A 22,431-nucleotide genomic window follows, 5' to 3' on the forward strand; every position below is an offset into this window, starting at 1 on the left:
AGGTTGATCTTTCCACATAACGCCTGTTCCAAGTCTAACCATGAGTTGGTTTCTGGATTATTTTTTAACCATTTTAAGATGTATTGTAATCTATTTGCAAGAAAGTAATTGTGGAAGTTAGGTAATTCTAATCCTCCACAGCTTTTTGCAGATTTTAAAGTTTTTAGACTAATTCTTGCAGGTTTGTTGTTCCATAGAAAGCTTGTTATGGATGAGTCTAATTTTTTCAACCATTTTAGTGGCGGTTGTGTGGGGATCATCGAGAAGAGATAATTAACTTTGGGTAAGATTTTCATTTTAACCGTGGCTACCTTGCCCATAAGGGACAGAGGCAGGTTGACCCAGAGGGTTAGATCGTCCTGTATGTTTTTCAGTAATGGGGTGTAGATTAGCTGCACCAGTTCTGATAGTTTGGGGGAAAAATAGATAAAAAAAATAGTATTGTGAGTCTTTGCTTCGCATTACTGTTCAGTGGTAATAAAACAGTTTTGTTCCAATTAATTGAGTAGTCTGATAGGCAGGAGAATTCATTAATAATTGTTACTGTTTCATTTACGGAACGTGAGTTATTTAAAAACAGCAATATGTCATCTGCATAGAGACTAATTTTATGATGGCTGTGTTTGGTTTTAATTCCTTTAATGCTATCATGCTGTCTTATTGCTGCAGCTAGAGGCTCAATAAATATAGCAAAAAGAGAAGGAGAGAGTGGGAAACCCTGTCTGGTTCCTCTTCTGAGAAGAAATCTGTTGGAAGTCTGTTTATTAGTTCTGACTGATGCATTCGGGTTATGATATAATATTTTAATCAATTGATGAATGATTCTCCAAACCCAAACTTATGGAGGGCAGCAATAAGGAACTTCCAATTTACTCTGTCAAAAGCTTTTTCAGCATCCAGCGATAGTACCGTCATTTCCTGGTTTTCAATGGTGGCAAAGTCAATTATATTAACGAGTCTGCGGACATTGTCAACCGAGTGTCTGCCTTTGATGAATCCCGTTTGATCGAGGTGAATTATGTGAGGAGTGATTGTTTCTATTGTCTGTGCTAGTGCTTTTTACATCTGCATTGATTAAAGAAATAGGGCGATAGCTTGAAGGGCTTGTGGGGTCTGTGTCTGGTTTAAGGAGGAGAATTATGTTGGCTGAGTTCATGTTAGGTGGCATTGATTGGTTTTCCTTGATAAATGTTACCATTTCAGAAAACGATGGTGCCAGTTGTTCCCAGAATTCTTTATAAAACTCAGCAGGAAAGCCGTCAGGCCCTGGTGCTTTACCATTAGGCATAAGTAACAGAGCTTCATGAAGTTCAGACAACGAAAGCGGTAAGTCTAGGTTTGTCATCTGATCTTCACTTAATCTGGGTAGGTTTATTTTACCTAAAAATGAGTTGATGCTTTGCTCTGATGGGTTAATCTGTGATGTGTATAAGTTTTTATAAAAGTCTTTAAACGCGGTATTGATTTTGACCGGATCATGAGTGACATCTCCTTTTTCGTCAATGATGTAAGTGATTGTTGATTTTTTTAAAGAGTTTCACAACATTGTTTTTAACTGAAATCTAATAAATTATATTTTAAAGCAAACCACAGCCTCTGCCTTGGTTTAGAGCAGGACCTACACTTGCCTTTCTTCTTTTCCTGGGGCTGAGCAGCCCAAGGTGGCGTTGTTGAACTTTTTATTCGTGCTGCCACACCTGGATCTAAATACCATCGAGACCTGCCACCCGCTCCCCAGGAGAAAAGGAGACGGATAAACCAGCGATCGTCATCAGGTTTGTGAATCAAAAACACAAGCTAGCTCTGATGAACCAAAGGAAGGACCTGAAGGGATCTGCTGCTTATCTGAACGACCATCTGACCAGAAGGAATGCTGAAATCGCCAAACATGCCATGCTTCTCAGGAAGCATAAGCAGATTGAGAACACTTGGGTTAAAGGCTGCAGGATTTACGTCAAACCACTCGGTCCACCGGACCAGTCCAAGGTTCTGGTTGTGAACACCATGAAGGACTTTGAGAAGTGTTTGATTACGGCCGTCTGAAACAATATGCAGTAATAAACTAAAGAGCGAAATTATTTCAAGAAATATGACGCCTGGATCCATCACTTTCTCCAAAAGTCTGAAGTGACCTATTTTTCAGTTCAATTCTGCAAGACCTGCAGACAACTTGACCTCAACTTTCAGCGCCGCTGATATCAGCTGAAGAAGGATATGGACCTTAATCTAATGTCTGCAGACATAATGGCTGTCCTTCGTGTGTCGAAGTTGACTGTCTTGAGTTTGAGGATTAAAAATGACAGGCTCTCATGTGGGCTGCTAGTCCAGCTCGGGATCTGCAGAAGCGATCACATGTCAAGCATTTGAAATCGGTTGAAGTTGCTACGGAGTGACGCCGGTAATGTGCATGTTGGTATTCACGTTGGCGTTGGTCCTCAATGGTTATAATGGCATCCTTTAAAGTTGCACGCCATTTGGATTTTTGTATGGCTTCTTCTTCCCAGTTGTAGTGTGGGATGCCTGCTCTCTTCATGTGTCGCTTTAGCACATCTTTATAGCGTAGTTTCTGTCCACCGCGGCTCCTTTTTCCTTGAGAAAGTTCTGAGTAGAATACTGCTTTGGGTAATCTATTGTTGGGCATCCGACACACGTGCCCTGCCCATCGAAGTTGTGCGGATGTTATTAGGGCATCAACGCTAACTGTGTTGGCACGTCTCAAAACCTCAACATCTGGGATACGATCTTGCCACTTGATGTTGAGAATGAAGCGAAGGTGGCGAAGCTGAAGTCGTGTTAGAGCCTTGATATGTCTGCGGTAGAGTGTGGTGCACTCAATGGAGTATAGCAAACAGGGGATGACTGCGGCTGCATATACCTTCACTTTGGTACTAGTACTGATGTCATGGCAACTCCACAGTCTCTGTTGTAGTGCACCATAGGCCTTAGTGGCAGAAAGTATTCTCCGTTCAACTTCCAGATCAGCTGAGTTTGAGTTAGTTAAGGTACTGCCCAGGTAAGAAAAACTCTCTGTTGACTTCAGTGGTTCATCATGAATCATAATCGTCTCTGGGTGTTTCTTGGATAATGTGGGAGGCTGATACAGTAGTTCGGTCTTAGAGATATTAATCTTCAATCCAAACATCTCAGCTGCAGAGGAAAAGCGATCTACAATCTGTTGCATATCAGATGCGTTACTAGCTACAAGGGCTGAGTCATCAGCATAAAGTAGTTCTCTGACACACATCTCCTGTGTCTTAGTGTGGGCACGAAGACGGGCAAGGTTGAAAAGTTTACCATCAGTTCTTGTGCGGATGAAGACACCCTTGTTTGGGCCTTCTTTCATAGTATCCAGTACAGCTGTAAGATATACAGAGAAGAGGGTTGGTGCCAGTACACAGCCTTGCTTCACGCCATGGTTAACTGGAAAGGTGTCACTGGGTTCACCACCAACTGAAACCTGTGCCCTCATTCCATCATGAAATTGCCTAATAATGTTGACAAGCTTGTCTGGGCAACCATAGGTTTCAAGGACCTTCCATAGAGTTGTACGATTGACTGTATCGAAAGCCTTTGTAAAATCTACAAAGACTATATAAAGTGGTTGGTGCTGCTCTGCTGCCTTCTCCTGCAGCTGTCTCAGAGTGAAAATCATGTCTGAAGTGGAACGACCAGCCCGGAAACCACACTGAGACTCAGGAAGTACTTCTTCAGCAATGGTCTTTAATCTATTCAGGACAATCTTTGCAAGCACTTTTCCAGCTATGGCCAGTAGTGATATACCCCGATGGTTTCCGCAATCTGCACGGTCGCCCTTTTTCTTGTAGATGGTGACAATTAAAGCATCTCGGAAGTCTTGTGGCACAGTACCAGAGATAAGACATCTGTTGAATAGATCCAACAGAGATTCACACAACTTTTCACCACCATATTTCAAGATCTCTGATGGGATACCATCAAGACCAGGTGCTTTACCACTTGCTGTTGATTTCAGAGCGTACTTGAGTTCTTCCATACTGAATTGTCTACCCAGTTCAGTCTTTTTTGGTGTATTTTCCAGGTTTTGACATGCATTTGACTTTACTGAACCATCTTGATTTAGCAGCTTATAAAAGTGCTCCTTCCATCTGGATCTGATGTCTTGGAGATCTGTGAATAGCTTACTTCCATCTGCTGATCTTACTGGGGCAACAGCAGTGCTTCTTGGGCCATAGATAGACTTCAGACCGGCAAACAGTCCATGGTAGTTATGATTATCAGCCATGCTCTGCAATTCCTCTGCTTTCTTCTGCCACCAGTTGTTCTTCAAATGTCTCAGCTCCTTCTGTACCTTTGCCTTGATTTCCGAAAGTGCACCCTTGCTCTTCTCAGAATTCTCATGTAGATGTCTAAGATGTATATGCTTCTTTTCCTCCAAGAGTTTCTCGATTTCACTACCATGATCACAGAACCAATCCTGAGTCTTTCTATAAACAGGACCTAGGGTGTTCATACTTGTAGAATAAACTGTTTCTTTCAAATATTTCCAGTGCTGTTCAATATCCATCTCTCTAGTCAAATTTACATTCTCCAGAGCTGCTTCAATTTCTTTTGATAGCTCATCACAACACGTTTTGTTTAGCAGTTTGTTAGTATCCATTTTCTTGGGCTTGGTACTTGCAGACGTTTTCCTACGAGGTAAGACAATTTTTATTCTAAGTTGACATCTCACAAGGTAGTGGTCAGTAGAGCACTCTGGTCCACGCATTGCCTTTGTACATAATACATCTGCTAAGTCTGATTTTCTGGTAATGACATAGTCAAGCAGGTGGAAGTTACCTGAGCGAGGGTGCTTCCATGTGAAGAAATTCTTATCGGGTTGATAGAAAAATGTGTTGGTGATGCTTAAGTCAAGTTGAGCACAAAGGTTTAGAAGAAGATCTCCATTGGAGTTCTTTTTCATCTTTCCAAATTTGCCAATGACACCCAAGTAGGTTTCCCAGTCTGTTCCAACTCGAGCATTGAAGTCACCTAATATCAGGAGCTTGTCTTCTATGGGAACTTTGAGGATTACATGAGTAAGTTCTTGGTAAAATGTTTCTTTTTCGTCATCAGTGTAAGTCATAGTTGGGGCATACACGTTCACCAGAGTTAAATAGCGACCTTTCTCAATAGGTACTCTTAGAGACATAAGTCTAGGTGAAATTGCTGTGGGTAGTGAAACTAACTTTTTAGCAATTGTGTTGTGGATTGCGAAGGCAACTCCAGCTTGTCTAGGTGCTGTGGTCTTACCAACCCAGAAGAAAGTGTACTCTGCTTCTTTGAGCTGTCCCTGGGCCTCAAGACGTGTCTCCTGTAGGGCTGCAATCTCAATGCTGAGCGTCTTGAGTTCCTTTGCAATCAAAGCTGTTCTACGTTCAGGTCGGTTATCATTATCTAGCATAGTTCGTACGTTCCATGTTGCAATAGTCATCTTCTTTGATTTTGAGGTTCTACCGCATTAAAGGAAGTCCCGCTGACCGCGGTTAGCCAGCCAGGTATAGATCTGAGTACGCTTTTTTTACCCCACCTTTTCTAGGGGCTTCCCATTCCTGGGCAGGCAATGCTGTCCCTAAAAAGGGCTGCCTGGTCACTCACATTGCTGCCTCAACAAACTGGTACTCATAGGTCAGTTAAAGTTGCGACCATCAGATGTGAGCCGCCTGCATGCAGAGCTTCTGCTAACAGCTCCCAGCTACTTAGGCCTGCTGTCGACACATGTACTCTATCGCCACAGGTCTTAACACTCAAACACTCAAAACCCTCAAAACCCAAAACGCCTTGCACAAAACCAAAGCCAGTTGGTGTTGTGCCTCCACCAGACTGCCTCTCTGGTCCTCAAACGCCACATACAATGTGGTACACAAGTGTGCAACGTACATTGCTGACGAAGAGGTCGCCCCGCAGTAGCAAAACACTTGCTGGTTGATGCCATCCTTTGGCCTCAGCTTTTTGAGGCTCATCAGCATGCCATCAGGTGTTAACGCCATTGGCTATTGGCTCATCTGCCGTTTCCACCCCCAGACATCCTGCTGCCAATGCCTGAACCTGTGACCCCAGGTAGGGAGGCTAGAGGGTGCTATCACTTGCCTAAGGTGACCCCTCAGACTAGTGGAGGGAAGGAGTCGTCTTACTTCTCCATTTTAGACTAGCTCCAAGCTAAGTCTAACCACTGCCCCACATAACATCGAAGAGAACTATAAACTCTGTTTAAACCCAGAAGAACGGCTGTTAATCAGCAGAAAAAGTAATACCAACCTTGGACGATCGACAGAATATGGACCCTTTGTTATTTCACACCATTACCTTATTTTAATAAATAAATACAAATAAGCTTAATCAATTATTGAAGATGGTTAAAATGATTAATTTCTAATTATCACTTTACTTGTTCCAAAAATTGATTCATAATTTGCACATATTTTTAACTTTTGATACTTGATCAATTTATGCCATGAGGATTTTTGAATCAGTGTTATGTCTATTTTACTGAAATAGTATTATTTATTAATTATGTACATGCCTTTAATAAGTAACATAATCTGTATATATTTTGGAGAACTGATCTCCATTTGCCATGTTGATTTCTAAAAGTTATTTTTTACATAATTTAAGCAATTCATCTTTGTCATGTGCTTTGTTGATCCTTCAGGATTCTTAATTCTGTCTAAAAGTTATGATCCGGATAATGATAAATCATGTAATAAAATTGTTATGGTAGAACAGGGGTGGGATTATATAAATTCGCTTCCTTCCATTACCTTTCAAGCAATATTTATTAATATGTCTAATTATCCTAAGTTTGATACATCATTGTATGAATGTATAACTGATGATTGTAATGTTTTTGTGTAATATTCTTATTTGATTGCTTGAAATAAACCATTTCAAATCAAACCAAAAGTTAAATTCATGGCTCCATAATTAACTCAACTGTCACAAACAATTTATTAAAAGTTAACTTCATAATTATGAGAATTCGTTGACAAAAAAGCAATAAATATATATATATTTTACACTGTAAATAGCAGCGTTCTTATTAATAACATTCAATGAGAGACTAAAATATTTGTGCTGACGTGGCAGCCAACGCTGAAGCGCACACTGGATTGCCATAACCATTCCCTCCCCAATATAGAATCTTACCGGCTGCCTCCGTGGTTTTGATGCTTTTAAAATGGATTTTACGTTTCTCGCTTTCCTGGAAAGTTCCGTCTAATCTGGCAATACGGATGCACCTCATCCAAATCTGCTTCGGTGCGGACAGCTAGAACTTTAATTGACACCATACCCACCAATGACTTACACTTCCCTTTTTCTCTCTTTTATTTTTTATGTTCTTACTTAAATTAATTTTCTCTAAACTTTACTGGGATTTACTTGAATAGATTTTGACTTTAGATTTTTATTTCATTTTTACTTTTCATGTTTCTTTTTTTCTTCTACTATTTTAATTTAAACTAAAATCACGTAACATCAGTTTCACCTAATTTGACCTAACAGACGTTATTTTGAATAAAATTGCTCAGAGAGCCAAACCTCTTCCTCATTCCAGTCGTAAACTTCCCATTTGGACACTTTCTTTGCCCGGTATCTCTTCCAAAGCTCCAGTAATGTAGTGGCTAAAATTCCAAAAGACAAAACCATAAACAGACAATCAGAATATGACCACAAACATGTTTCGCTGAGAGACTGTGTCAGGCCACAGTTGAAAATAATTTTTCTTGCCTGGATGAATAAAGTTTAAATGAATAAATAAAGACTTACCCCAGAAGGCCATGAAAAGGGAAAAAGCCACTGTGGCTGAATTGTCAAACAAATAGCTGACCTGTAGGAAGACAAAAAGAGAGAAACAGACAGACTATTTATGTATGAGCCTGCAAACTTGATTGGCAGACAGTTTTATGGTTCAACTTTTGAAAATTGGAGCTATTGGGAACAGTTGCAGCAAAATTGCAGTGACAGAGAAAAATGTGCAAGAATCAGAACAATCACATCTTGATCTCCTGGAAAGACGAATAGCACAGAAGTAAACCTCAGAGGGATTCACTTGTCCGCCCTTTTACACCACAGTGAGAAGGTTTTGGTTCCAATCCAAACAAACTTCTTTGTGTAGTTTTTCTTGGACGCTCATCAGACTCTCTGGGCTTCTTCCCAAATTTCAATTTGATTCTTATCATAGTTCCTCAATCACAGCAGCCTGGAAGCTTGTGCATAAATGTATGTCATCTTCATATATTTATATTAACAAGCTTCGTATAACAGGTGCTGGTGGAGCACAACAGAAGAACAACCAATCAGATTCTTTTTTTTTTTTTTCTTTTAAAAAAATATTTTTCTTAACACAGAATACAGCTGTTCCTGTAAGAAAAAAACAAAGACAAACATAAGTAGTGGGGTGTAACTAAAACATTGTTTCAAGAAGGAACAGAATATTGTGTCCATTTCTTCCATCAATCTTCAAGTTTTTATGCATCTAGCCTCAAGTAATGCGTTATCTTCTCCACGGAGGAAATTTCCTCCATAATGTCTCTCCATTGCTGCAGTGTCGGCATTTCCCTTCTCAGCCAGTTTCTTGTTATTGCCTTTATACAGGCTAGTATCATCACCTTGAACAAGTACTTGTCTTCTGGTCGAATAACGTCCGTTGTTAGGCCAAAGTACAGTTTCTGTGGGTCCATGACTATCTCACATCCTAGGATATCCCGAAAGGTTTGACCGTATTTTCCCAGAAAGGAGAAATACTTCCACATGACCAGAAGATGTGTGAATGGTTAGCGTTAAAGTCCCCACACATCCTCCAGCATTGTTGTGGGGTTCCCAGCTGTTTACTCTTTATGTGGGGACTAATAAAAAACATTGTAAAGTTTTTCCGTCCAAATTCTCTCCATTTTCTAGAACATGTGGAGCTATGCTGTACTGTAGTCCACAGATTGAATGCCATTCATCTTCTGACAGTGAAATTTGTAATTCTGATTCCCACTTTTGTTTTATATAAAGAGAGTTATATCCATTACAGTTTAACAAGCATTTGTACAGTTTGGAAACAACCTTTGCGTGTAGCTTCTTGTAAGACCCCGTCAGCATTTCTATTAACTTACTTCCGTCTTGACTAAGATATTTTTTAATCTCTGTATTGTAAAAGTTCCTTAATTGGATATACCTGAATAGATCAGCCGTATCCAGCTGAAACTCCTCTTTGAGCCTTCCAAAGGACTTGAACAGTTTTCTATCTGTTAACATGCACACTGCCGTAATTTCTCTGTCACTCCATTTCTTAAAGGTACTGTCCGTCTGTCCCATTCTGAATTCTTGAGATTGTGAGGGCCAGATAAGTAGTTTGTAATCTCCACCTATGTTGTATTTATTGACCACGCCCAGCCAGTTCTGTTGTTTCAATGATAGCGTTTTGTTTTATGATTTCTATTTGTATTTTCTCACCCAGTCTTGCTTGTGGTGGACATTGTCTATAGGTCAAATCCATTTGTTTCCATTTGGAGTGATATTTTGTTGTACACCAACATACTATGTATCTTAACTGGGCTGCTAAATAGTATTCTCGAAAGCTAGGGAGTCCTAATCCTCCTCTTTCTTTTTCTTATTGGAGAGTTTTCAATTTCACTCTTGGTTTTTTCCCTTCCCAAATAAATCTACTCACTTTTTTGAGTTATTTTACAAATTGATCCTCTGGAATCTGCACTGGCAATGATAAGAAAAGATATAACAACCTGGGTAGCACATTCATTTTTATAACCTCTATTTTGGAGCTAAGGTCCATGACCAGACTGCTCCTTTTTGTTAAATCTTTTTGTATTGCATTATTCATCCTACTATAATTAATCTCATAAAGTTTATCAAGTTTTACCGTCAGAAAAAGAACAGCCAATCAGATTCACCTTTGCATAGAAACAATTGTCCTTCAGGTTCTGTGGTTTACAGTTTTTCTCACAGCGAGGACACAAGGTGATGTTGGAGTCACAAACTTCCTCACTGGAGATAAAAGCAGAAATACAAAAAAAGTTAATTTCCATTCAAAATAGTTCAACAAACTATATGATTCTTTTCAGATTCACATTAGAAAGTCCATCATGAGCCATGTCAAAGTTAAAATCTTCATGTTTAAAGACTTAAACATGACCAACATTTAAAAGTTAAAACCAATGAATGAAAACTTTAACTTCATGGGACCAGACATGTATGTGGTTTGTGTCTATTCAACAAAATTGGATTTTTAAGATAAAAAGCATTACGGGCACCATGATGATGGAATGGAAACATTTTCAGCAACTTTAAAAGATGCAAATCTTCATCTGAATCTTACTGAACAATAAAAAATTTGGTTTAATCCAATCAGAAGAGATAGGAATGTTTGTGAAACCCTTTCAGCTGTTTCTATAGTTATATAAGCTACTTAAGTCAAATGTAGTGAAGTAATTGTAACTCGTCCCAACACACAAAATACTAAGATATGTTTTCTTTGACATGTTAGCCTAGGTTATGTATAGATTGACTAAATAATGCTAAATGTAAAGGTTTTAATATAAAGTCTATGTGGTCAGAATCAGGTCGATTACATGGACACCAATCATCTCTATCTGATTATTCCCAGTTACCTGACCTTTAACCTTTGTGCTATCTTAGATGACCCCACCCTTACATTGACGTGTTCTCCCTACCATGACAAAGGTGGATAAAGGTGGAAAGATTTCATGTAATCCATGGACACCAGTGAAGATCACAAATCATTGAAGAAAAAAGGTTCAGTGCACTGTCTAGTGGGTCTAGATGACCCAACTCCCAATGTTAAAGTGCCTAGGATAGCACAAGGGTTACAGGCTTGTATTCAGTGATGACAGCAGAGACAGTAGTTTGATTACTGTGTATTAGAGTGTTGGTGAGGCCCATTTGGAATATTTTGGCACACGTTTTAGGACAAACAAAGACATTGTTGTCAAAGCTCTTACAACCTTTCCTCAAACATACCTCACAGCAAAAGATGTCTGAGTTCAATTCACACGCCTGTATCCGACTTACATGAGAGGGTTGTTGTCAAAAAATGCCATGCCACACAGGAACACCAGAAGGCCCAAAACAGCAGCTGGAATCAGAAAAGTGGTGTACCAGCCCAGCCACAGGTAAAACAGGGCCACTTTCTCCCCAAAGTGTTTCCTGTACAAAAACAAAAAGTTTTCAACCATAACTCTCTTTTTAAAAAATTGAAATAGTGGGCTGATTGAGACTGTCGGCTTTTTGACAGTTTGTGTCCGAATGTTTGCAACTGTTTTCTCTTTTTAATCGTAAATGTTGGGAAAGATTTTTCTAAATAAAAGATAGTTCAGACTAATAATAAAAGCAGTACAATATTGAATATTTCTTCAGCGGACGGGCCTTCTTCCATTCATTTTTTTTAAACACGCTCTATCCCCGCTATAACCTGCGTCCCGCTCTTTCATCCTTGTGCTGCGCTGGAGCACCCCGACTATCGTGTCTATCTATGATGAATGTATTTAGCGCTCTCTGTGTAGGACACACTGGAGAAGCGTGGTGGGAAACAAATCTCAGCTACAGAGGATGTGAACAGGTGAACAGGTAGAGAGGAAAAGCAGGTAGAGAGGCGGGGGAGGGGCTTTGGCTTCAAACTCTATCAGAGAGATGGAAACACGGGTGTCAGATTCAGACGCAGCTTTCACTGCGGGAGTTGAAGCAGAGACTTTCTCTGGGATGATTTTATGAACTCAAACATGGAAACATGATTACCAAGTAGAACTCTTCAAAATAATAAACCTGATCTCTCCACATTCTCCGTGTCTACCATGCACTGATAAACACAGACATCGCTCCATGTAGCGATCAAACGATAACGTTAGCTGGTAACTCCCACATGCGGCTGCGGTATCAAGCTATGGAATGGGGCCCCCCTCTCTCGGTTTTATTTGCACCTTAGACATGTTAACAACACCCTTTGTGGGTCCCCTTTTCTCCTGGGTGCCCTCCTCCTGGGCGGGGACGGCTGGCCCCTGCCTTGCTCCTTCCTGGACCAACCGTGGGCCGGTTGGGTGGCTGTCTGGAGCGCGGAGCGGGTCTCCCTTGGAGGGTCCTGGCTCGTACCTGAGGTTGGGGCGGGGGGGACGCCCAGAACAAATAGTCCGCTTTTTGTGAGAATTAACAAGGATTAAGGACTAAAAACTGGTTACTATTTATTTCTTTTGTAAGTGATCATAGTATAAGCAGGTTAATGGCCTTCAAAGTAACCCTCAACTTAAGCCTTACATATTAGTTTCATTACATTTTATGCGTTTGGGTCAAAGGTGGCAACAAGTGAAACTAATTCCCAAACATTTCTGTTTACTTAAAACTTTAAATGTTTCACAATTCTGTGAAACATTCTATTTTACCAGTTCTGAAAGTCTTACCACTGATCTGTCGACGGACACGACCATGACAGAGAAGACTGCTGCCTTTCTCTCTTTACATGAAACCAGTTTCTATGATTGAAGAGTGAAAGCCCCGCCCCTTTGACCCCCATCTCCCTGAATGCGAATTGTTAGCACTGATATTCAGGTCTCTGACAGTTCCACATGTACTGAGATCATTCTAAAATAATATGTACTCATTAGATAGACCAGGAACAGGACTAAAACAAATGAGGGGTGCACCGGGGTGTGGTAACGGGTTTGGTCTAGGGCAAGGGTGTGAAAATTTACTTTGCTTTTTCTTCTCACTTCTGTTTCTTTTTTTTCTTAATAGCATATGTTCAAAATAACATATGATTATACCATTCTCACACTGTTGTGGTCATCTGGATAAGACAACAGTCAGTAAACCAAAGGCGTTGAGGTTTCTTTAAACACTTCCTGATACTTTTTTCTGTTGGACTAGGAAGGTGTCCAGGCTACCCCTTTGAGCAGCTGGGGTCGACTCCAACAACACCTGTTGTTTCACCACGGGTTTATAGACAGGCAAAATGTGAACCAGGTTGTGATCTGAGCAACCTAGTGGGGGGAGGGGGGAACAGCTGTAGGCATCTTCCACATTTGCGGACAGTAGGTCCAGTGTCTTGTTGTTCCTGGTGTGGCTTGAACATTCTGGGTGAAGTTTGGGAGAGTGGAGGAAAGTGAAGCATGATTAAAGTCTCCGGAGATAAGAAAAAATGAGTAGGGGTATGCTGTCTGCAGCTGAGACCCCACAGTGTGAAGAAGCTCACAGGCCACCTCTGCGTTAGCAGATGGGGGGGGATATACGCAGTTATCGCGATAACATGCAAGAAGTCCCGCGGCAGGTAATACGGCCGAAGTCCGACAGCCAGCAGCTCGATGATCCGTGTACAGAATCTCTCCTTGACACTGGTGTGTCTCGGGTTGCACCATTTGTCGTTCACAAACATCGCTAACCCACCTCCTTTCCTCTTGCCGCTCTCTCTAGCTGTCCGATCCGCTCTCACGAGGTGAAATCCGTTCAGGGAGACATGTTCGTCAGAGGAAAGATCATTCAGCCATGTCTCTGTGAAGCACAAGATGCTGCTCTCCCGATACTCTGTGTAGTCGAGTTAGCGCCGTTAGCTCTTCTAGCTTGTGAGGGAGAGATCTCACGTTTCCCATAACAACAGACGGCAGGCATGGTGTATACCGACTTCTCCTGTGACGGCGCCTAACTCCTGCTCTGCATCCTCTTCTTCTTCTTTTCCTCCTGATCTCGGCGGGGATGTCTGGTCTGTCCATGTAGCGTACCCCGGTGTTGTGGTACGTGAGCAGCTGTTTACGTGTGTAAACAATGGAGCCGCGGCTGTCGGGGTCCCCTGATGTCAATAGAAGCAGTCCAGCGAGAAAAAAGAGCCAAAAAACTAGTCTTGCAATTTGCACACCCATGGTTGTGTACTTTTACTGAAATGAAGAAAGAGAAGAACTATATATGTACAGAATAGTAGCAAAAGAGTAGTAAAGAATAGTCAGAAAAACACACGGGAGAGAGGGAGCTGCTGTAATAGGCTGCCGCTCCCGGCGGCGCCAGAAGTAGTAAAGTCAAATTCGGGACTTGAACGTTTCATGTGAATACGTGCAGCCAATAACAAAATCCATCCTTGGACGCACATAAAATGTGTGTGGGCATTGCAGAGGACGCTCAATTGGCTGTTCTTCATGTCACTCAAGTGACTTATTTTTGGGGGAGAATGAACTTTTGCAGATTGCAATTTTTTTAAATATATATACTTTTTGTTTATTCATTTTTGATGGCCCAAATTCTACCCACAAAACAACCTAATGAACACTCCTGCTATAGGGGATGGATTACTGAATACTTTTTGTTACAAACTGATGAGATTGTTTCTCAGAACTCTGCAAGTGAATCACAACCAAAGATGCAGACCCAGTTGGAGACGTGGACTCACCGAATCTTTTCGAACGGTTGGTTGTTGAAAGCTTTCTTCCAATCCGCCCACTCCTTTAGCTCCTCCTGGTGATTTTCCTTCAAAAGAAAATAATCACAATCATAAGTACTGTAACCTTTTCCATTCAGTTTTGCTTTATTTGTAGAATGATCTTTTTTTAACACTAAAAGCCCCCTTTTAGCATTAAATGATTTTTAATCTCATCTCTTTTGTCAGTCGTGTTAGAAAACCGTCATTTCAGTTAGACAACTCTTGCAGTAAGAAATATTTATTTGACATCTTCCACATTCTTTAAGTTGGCATTCACATATTTTCGTTTGGCATAAGGCTCCGTTCAATTCCATGTGAAATTTCCATAACACTTTCGGGTAACAAAACCCCCAACACTAAAATCATCCAGAAGAAGAAAAATGTGAATGTATAATCAGTGTGTAATAAAATGGGGTGTGTTTTCGGCAGCATTCCATTTTCATTTCATTTCCCAGGATGACTGCTATGTGTGACCCTGCACCATTGACCGTTTGGGCCGCCCCCGTTCGAGTACAGCGCCACGAAGGGAACATGCTAGCTAGTGGATCTGCTATGTGTGACCCGGCACCATTGACCATTGGGCCGCCCCGTTCGAGTACAGCGCCACGAAGGGAACATGCTAACTAGTGGATCTGCTATGTGTGACCCGGCACCATTGACCGTAGGGTCGCTCCTGTTCGTGGAAACCACTAGAGGAACATACTGAGAGAGAGAGGGAAATAAATAAAAGGGGAGCCAACATAAAATTACTCATACCTGATCTTAGAACGTAAGCTCACTTCCGCAAAACGCTGTGCAGAACTATAATTTAAGCCTTCCGGTTCCGGGTTACACGGCAGGACGCTTGGCGTGGCGTGCCTCTCTGTGAATACAACTATCTTCAAATTACTTAAAAGGTTGATTTTCAAAAAAGAGAGCTGACCATGCCCCCGAAGAAACCCCAGGAATACGAAGAACTCAAAAAGACTCTTGACATTATTCAAGAAACGCTGAAAAGTTTTATGGAACAAGTGTCGGCTAAGCTAACGCCCCTTTGGGAAATGATGGAAGAGTTCCGAAGATTTCGGGCTCAAAACGAGCAGCGAGAAAATCAGGTCGAGATTCTGGAGAAAAGACTGGACGATGTGGAACAGCAAGTAAGGATGAATAATGTCATTCTCACTGGAGTACCAATCAAGCCTCGAGCTAGCACTGCTAATGCTAGCGCTAGCGTAGCTAGCAGTGCTACTAATACGGAGTTCGGTGCAGCGTCTTTGGAACAGCAAATACATTCATTTCTCACATCTAAAGGGATTTCCCTGGATCTCAATACCATCAAGACCTGCCACCTGCTCCCCAGGAGAAAGGAGACAGATAAACCAGCGATCCTCATCAGGTTTGTGAATCATAAACACAAGCTAGCTTTGATGACCCAAAGGAAACACCTGAACGGTTCGGCTGCTTATCTGAACGACCATCTGACCAGAAGGAATGCTGAAATCTCAAAACATGCACGGCTTCTCAGGAAGCGTAAGCAGATTGAGAACACTTGGGTTAAAGGCTGCAGGATTTATGTCAAACCGCTCGGTCCAGAGGACCGGTCCAAGGTTCTGGTGGTGAACACCATGAAGGACTTTGAGAAGTGTTTGATCACGGTCGTCTGAAAGAACATGGAGTAATAAACCAAAGAGCCAAATAATTTCAAGAAATATGACACCTGGATTCATCACTTTCTCTGTATGTCTGACGTAACCTGAATAACAGCAGAGTTCTGACCTGCAGACAACTTGACCTCAACATTCACCGCAGCTGATATCAGCTGAAGAAGGATATGGACCTGAATCTAATGTCTGCAGACATAACATCGAAGAGAACTATTAACTCTGTTTTGAACCCAGGAGATCAGCTGTTATCAGTAAAAGAAGAAATACCAACCTTGGACAATCGACAGTTATGGACCCTTTTTACTCTTCCCCTACAGCATTACTTTATTATAAAAAAAAATAAATAAATAAAAATACAAAAAATATAAAAACAAAGTAAAACAAATGATTAATCACTTATTGAAAATTGTTAAATTGATTGACTTTTAATGATATTACTTCACTTTCTCCAAAACTTGATAAATTGATTCAAAAATCTTTCCTAATGTAGCATAATTTTGCACGTTTTTAACTTTTGATACTTGATGAAATTTTTGCTATGACAATTCCTGAAACAGCGTTGTCTGCTTTACTGATATAGTATTATGTTTTATTCATATGAATGGCTTTTATAAGTAACATAATCTGCATATAGTTCAGATGACTGATCTGCATTTGCCATGTTGATTTCTAAAATAGTTATTTTTGACGTAATACTTAAGTAATTCATCTTTGTCATGTGCTTTATCGATATCTTATGATTTTTAATTCCGTCTGATAAAAACTGGGAACCGGATATTGATAAATCATGTAATAAAATGGTAACAGTATAATCGGGGTGGGATTATATAAGTTCGCTTCCTTCCACTCCCTTTCAAGCAATATTTATTAATATGTCTAATTATCCTAAGTTTGATTAGTTACTGTATGAATGTATAACTGATGTTTATATTGCTGTTGTGTATTATTTCTACTTAATTGCTTGAAATAAACCATTTCAAATCAAATTCAAATCAAATCAAGCCGCCAAACAACCCGTATGAGACACTAACTTAACATCCAATCCAAAGCTTCCGATGGCGTATTATGACATGCTTAACAGCCATTATTCAAACTTCTATTAAACTAAGAACAAGCTTGATGGCCATAAACTTCTTCCATTTTGGAAACTATATATACACGCGCTTAAGTAACATCCATTATTTCGAAGCTCCCAACGACAGTACCACGAACGAGCTTAATAGCAATAATTCTTTCCATTTGGCATACCAATTATAAGCGCTCAAGGAACATCCATTTAATTGAGGTTCCATCCAAATATTAAGAACGAGTTCAACGCCCATAATTACTATGCTTCATTGGCATGCTATAAACAAATGAACTTAAGAATCAGATTCGAGCTCCGCGCATACTATGACACAACTTAGAACATCCTCAATTTTTGAGGCTTCCACCTGGCTATAATTTTCTTTTAACATCTATAATCGAATAATTTACATTCATTCTGCGGTTGACATTGATTAATTAATTCAGTCAGAAGTGTCAATGGAGTGCAGAGGAGGTCCACCGCTCCGTCACTTTCAGTGCAGCAATAGGTACGTCGAGCAGTCATCGTTGCAGCACCAGATCAAGGAATGCATGGGTGACATCATTTCCTGAAAACGGAGAAGCTGATCGGGGCGTAGGGGTTTGCAGGCTCAGGATGCGATGCATAGATAAAAACAAAGCAGTATTAGTCTTGACAAGAATATATAAATAACCCAGAAACTGATCAGTTTCAAAATGGTTGAGATACATTAAATAACAGTGCTTTTAAAAAACAAATCTGAGAAAGTGAAATTTAGTAGATAGTTAAGGTAAAGACCCATTCTGGATTTATCGCACCATAGAAACCACCATAATTACAAATTCCAACAGTGAAATGATAGTGAAATATATAACCTGCACGAAATCTTAACACCAATTTTTTATATAATCAAATGATAAGAAAAGTAAACTTTGACAGTTTCAGAGGGACGCACCTTCAGGAGGCCATTGAGGAGTAGGTGATGGGAAGAGTAGCCAAGGAGATTTGTAGATGAGGAAGGTCAACATCCCACGTAGCAAAGGATTGCAGCTCAGCTGGATTTTATATTAGTGGTTCTCAAATTGGTGGACAACAAAGTACAGACTACTAAAATTTTAATTAGCCAAGGGCGTCTGAATACTGCAAAGGGGAGAACTTGAGAGCCATGAGGGATCATAGGTTTTGATAGTATTTTTGCTAGACTGAACCTTAAGCATTTAGAGGCGGAGTAAAACAAGCCTCTAAATGGGGATGCATCTAGCAGAGTGTCATCTGCTTAAGCAAGGCAGACAGAAGACTGACTTGTGGACACAAGATTTAACTCTTGAACTAAGCTTGAGAGCGCATGTGATACATTTCCTACGTTCAGGGTAGACGTTGCTCAAGGGGTTATTTAAACATTAACCAAGTCAACCGATGACACAATACTATCATTCAATATTGAAACAGCCTTAATATAATCTCCAAGGATTAAATAACTGGACGACCCCTTAAAATCATTAGAGCTGTGGATTCTGGCGGCCGGACAAACACAAACCACTCTTCTTAAATTCTTTTCCCCCAAACCAGTAGGCGCTGGCTCAGAAGAACAAGTGGAGGGAGCCTGAAGACACGTCAGTCATCATAACAAAACCACTCCGAGCATAGAGAGGGAAAGATCAAACGCAAAACACAAAAATCCAGAACAGGAACACTGGGCCCAGGATCGAACTACCCAGAACAAGAACACAAGATGAACGGATGACCATAGGACCAAAGCTACAGCAAATGTCAGGTGGCCCAATCATTGACAAATCATATTCAACCAAAATTTGAATAAACGACATGCTGGACAAAAGCTAGAGATGACATAATGGGGAGAGACAAGCATCAACGAACCACCCAAATCCATAGAAGAAAAATAAATCCGGATGGGTGGACAACCATACATTATAGACAACGTGGAAACCCAGATTTGAAAATAAAGTTTTTTCCACAGAGATTCAAAAGACCAGGGATACAGAGGAAAGTTGGCCACCAAGAAATCATTAATAACATGCAAAACGAAGGGCACCCATCGCCTACAAATATCCAGGACAGGGCTTCAGATAATAAGTCGATTTTTATGAGGACTGCCACGACAGCGGAAAGGTAAACCGACAAATACTTCGAGCACCAACTGAAGGCCAAGAGACGCCACTGAGAGGCATAGAGGCAGAACAGTGAGACCATCAGTGATAACAGTCATCCTCAGCCTTATATCGGTTTCGGAGGAAAATCGTGGAGACAGCATGGGGAGCTGAAGAAAATATATACCAATCCTGAAGGCGCATGGGGAACCAGGCCGCTGATGCCCAGAAGATGAACTGCGAGGCGCTAACAGGTCCAGATCAAGTCACGTCAACCTGAAAACGTCCCAGGGGCCACCCTCAGTGGCGGCTTTGAAAACGATGCCCTGGAAGTATCCATCACATAGCCCCCACAAACCTCCAAACTAGAGAGAGAATAACAAATTAACTGTCCAACCAAGAAAACAAGGCCGCGACAAGACTAACACACTCACCAATGCGGCCGACGCAAGTCCCTGAGCCAGGGCAGGACCCACTGGGGTACACAGCAGGGAAAAACAGGCGGAGCAGAACCAGATGCAGAACGTGCGGGGGAAATGAACGAGGATCGCCGAGTGAATAAAATGAGCCATAGACGCTGCATAAGAGAGACCAACCATAGGAAAAACGTCCACAGAGCAGAGACGGGTCCAAGAGACACTGATTCACATTCTGACCAACCAGCAGCTACAACAACAAAGAAAATAAACAGAAGAACTGCCATAATAATAAAGCCAGCAACGAATTAAAAACAGTCAAGATTCACACTCAGCTCCCAAAGAACAAAACAGCAACAGAAAAAATGCTAAAATCCACAAAAAATTCAGCCAGCATGAGAAACCTGTCCAACGTCACAACCACAGAAGACACCCCACAACCCCTGAAACAATAACCGGACGACGCCGAACTACGCAGCAGAAAAGGAATCAGAAGTGCATCATGAAGGACCATGAGTCAAAACTACAATTCCCAGGGTCCATAGGGGCGTGACGTCACCGAAGTAAACAGGAAGCAAATCGCAGCCTTAGAAAACTACACGGGAAAGAACCGCATGATACTCACCGTAGATAATTGGGGTGACGACGGCAGACGAGAAGACCCGGACTGCTCCTGATCGGGGGGCACGGACATCCTGAACATCGCGGAAAGCACACCCCCTGCAGATGCACGCGAGCGCGGCGAAACGAACGCGCCGCGCGCCGTCAGCCGCCCGCTGATCGCCGCAAAGGAGAGCGAAACGAAAACCCCACATCAGAAAAATGGGGATCATCCATCCGAAGGACGGGGGGAACACAGCAAGACGCCGAAAGAGAAGGAGACCCGCGGGCTCGGAGACCGGCGAAGAATGAGCGCTGAAGGTAAGAAAGAGAATGAACGACTGCGCACCTGGGCTTAAATAGGATGCTGAGCAGGTGAGTTAATTGACTGAACCGCCCTAGGGTATTTACCTGTAAAACACTGCAGCGAGTATCTGCCCGAAATACGATAAATCGTCATTTTATAACGGCCATTGTAGGGCCGTGGTCTGAAGTCACATGACTTCAACTTCACTTAAGTAAACAAAAAATTTACATTTTCTAAAAATGTCCTAACATCAACTAGGTTTCTAGTGAATAATAACTTCAAAAGATCTGAAAAGAAAATGTGTACTCGTAATTTTTAACAAGTTCATGTCATGTTTCAGCTTTCCCAGTTGTCCCAGTTCAGATGTCAAGTTTCCACTCACTGGTTCGTGTCTGTTTATCTCTTTGTTCAGAGTCCAAGTCACAAAAAACTAGACTAAAGACTAAAACAAGTCTCAGAGGAGCCAAGTTGTAGTTTCTGATCCAAGTCAAGTTTGATGGGAACTCTTGCTTAGACTTCAATCTTCTCTGAGGATCAAATCCAAGTCTGAGTTTCTCTTTCAAACCATTAGAGCCTCAACTTTCCACAGAGCAGCAGTTTTCTTTGGATCAGGATGGGATCAGACTCACGTCATGCAAGCAGTAGAATGTTTCAAACACGCCATCATTCATCAGAGCCTTCAGATCCTCCAGACCATCTGTCAGAAACAACAACATATCGCTGTGAGAAAATGCTGCACTGCTGCACATTTTCTATGCTGATGATGTGTTTATGATAAACCTAAAAAACAGCAGCTCCTCCTCACCTCCTGATTTTATCTTTGTCTCATTAAGAATGAAATGAACAATCCTGATCCTGAGGGAAAAATAAAAGTGTGATAAAGTTCAGACAATAGAAACACTGACAGTGAGACACGTTTTCAGACTTTCTCCTGTTGTTGTTAATCACAGCTTAACAGAGATCCTGATTCTGGAAAACACACAGAGTTCTCTTGTTTGGTCCAAACCAGAGTTCAGCTGAACTTTCTGATCTGACCAAACAAAAGGACCATCAGAGGAAACCAGCTGTGGTGATACACAATAGTGAAGATTTGAATGGTACAACTATGTTTGAAGACAACATGAGGGTAGTGAACAAAAAAAAGAATATTTTAGATTAAGCATTGATAAATTCCTCATCTCATTTCTCTTCACAAATAAGCACTTGAAATCTTTAGGGGGGTACTCCAAAAAGTGAAAATGATTATCTGGATTAATGTCTTTTTCATTGTTTATGAATCGTAAACTAGCCTGAACTGAACTGTAATTCCCAGAGTCTCAATAATCTTCCTATTTGGTTAGCTTCATTTTTTTAATGGTTTTTGTTATTAGTCATATTTAATGTATCTATGTACATAAATAAAATGTATGATCATTTTTTTGGTCACATGGTTCACTTTTTATCTTTTTAATACAGAAAATAGGCTGAAATTAAACGGTTTACCAATCTATGCCTGTGTTCACGTGTATCACCTGTGTGTGTCATGTCTGTTCTTTATGTATGTGTTTTACCTCGTTGCCAGGCTGACGCTCATATTCATGTCTTCACTGTGGCAGGTGTCGGACACTTTGAGCAGGTCTTGATATTTCTTTAACACAGTTTTTTCAGCTCGCAGGCCATAAAAGATTTGTTTTTCACGCGTTATGTCCTGCACATACACGAACACCAACATGCAAACATGTGCACGTATGAGTTATCTTTTGTCTCAACATCTCATCATTTCAATATTTTGGGGAAACTCACCTTAACTTCAATGTTTTTTCTTCTCAGTTCCTCAATGAAAGCCTTCTGTTTCTCCTTTTTCTCCTTTTTGCCCACAAGGATGTAGTAATACTCCGTCAG

At 41.0% G+C, this 22,431-nt stretch overlaps 1 protein-coding gene and 1 long non-coding RNA gene across 2 annotated transcripts in view; both read right to left on the reverse strand.

Annotated features, from left to right (window-relative positions):
• LOC105358663 (anoctamin-9-like) overlaps positions 1-13,399 on the reverse strand; it is a 113,755-nt gene extending 100,356 nt beyond the window's left edge. The window contains exons 1-5 of the mRNA XM_011494323.3: positions 13,278-13,399; positions 11,050-11,184; positions 9,912-10,005; positions 7,783-7,843; positions 7,555-7,637 (exon numbers count right to left, since the gene is read on the reverse strand). Of these exons, the coding sequence (XP_011492625.2) occupies positions 7,555-7,637; positions 7,783-7,843; positions 9,912-10,005; positions 11,050-11,184; positions 13,278-13,399 (495 nt within the window). The remainder of the gene's footprint in view (positions 1-7,554; positions 7,638-7,782; positions 7,844-9,911; positions 10,006-11,049; positions 11,185-13,277) is intronic.
• A 1,001-nt stretch (positions 13,400-14,400) lies between these two features.
• Positions 14,401-22,224, reverse strand: LOC111947179. Its single transcript, XR_002873004.1, has 4 exons — positions 22,101-22,224; positions 21,356-21,405; positions 21,180-21,247; positions 14,401-14,478 (listed from the first exon to the last, which is right to left on the reverse strand). It is a non-coding gene; the product is annotated as an uncharacterized LOC111947179 (long non-coding RNA).
• Between the last annotated feature and the right edge of the window lie 207 nt (positions 22,225-22,431).

The sequence above is a fragment of the Oryzias latipes genome, chromosome 3 (genome assembly GCF_002234675.1).
Source record: "Oryzias latipes chromosome 3, ASM223467v1".
Lineage (NCBI taxonomy): Eukaryota > Metazoa > Chordata > Actinopteri > Beloniformes > Adrianichthyidae > Oryzias > Oryzias latipes.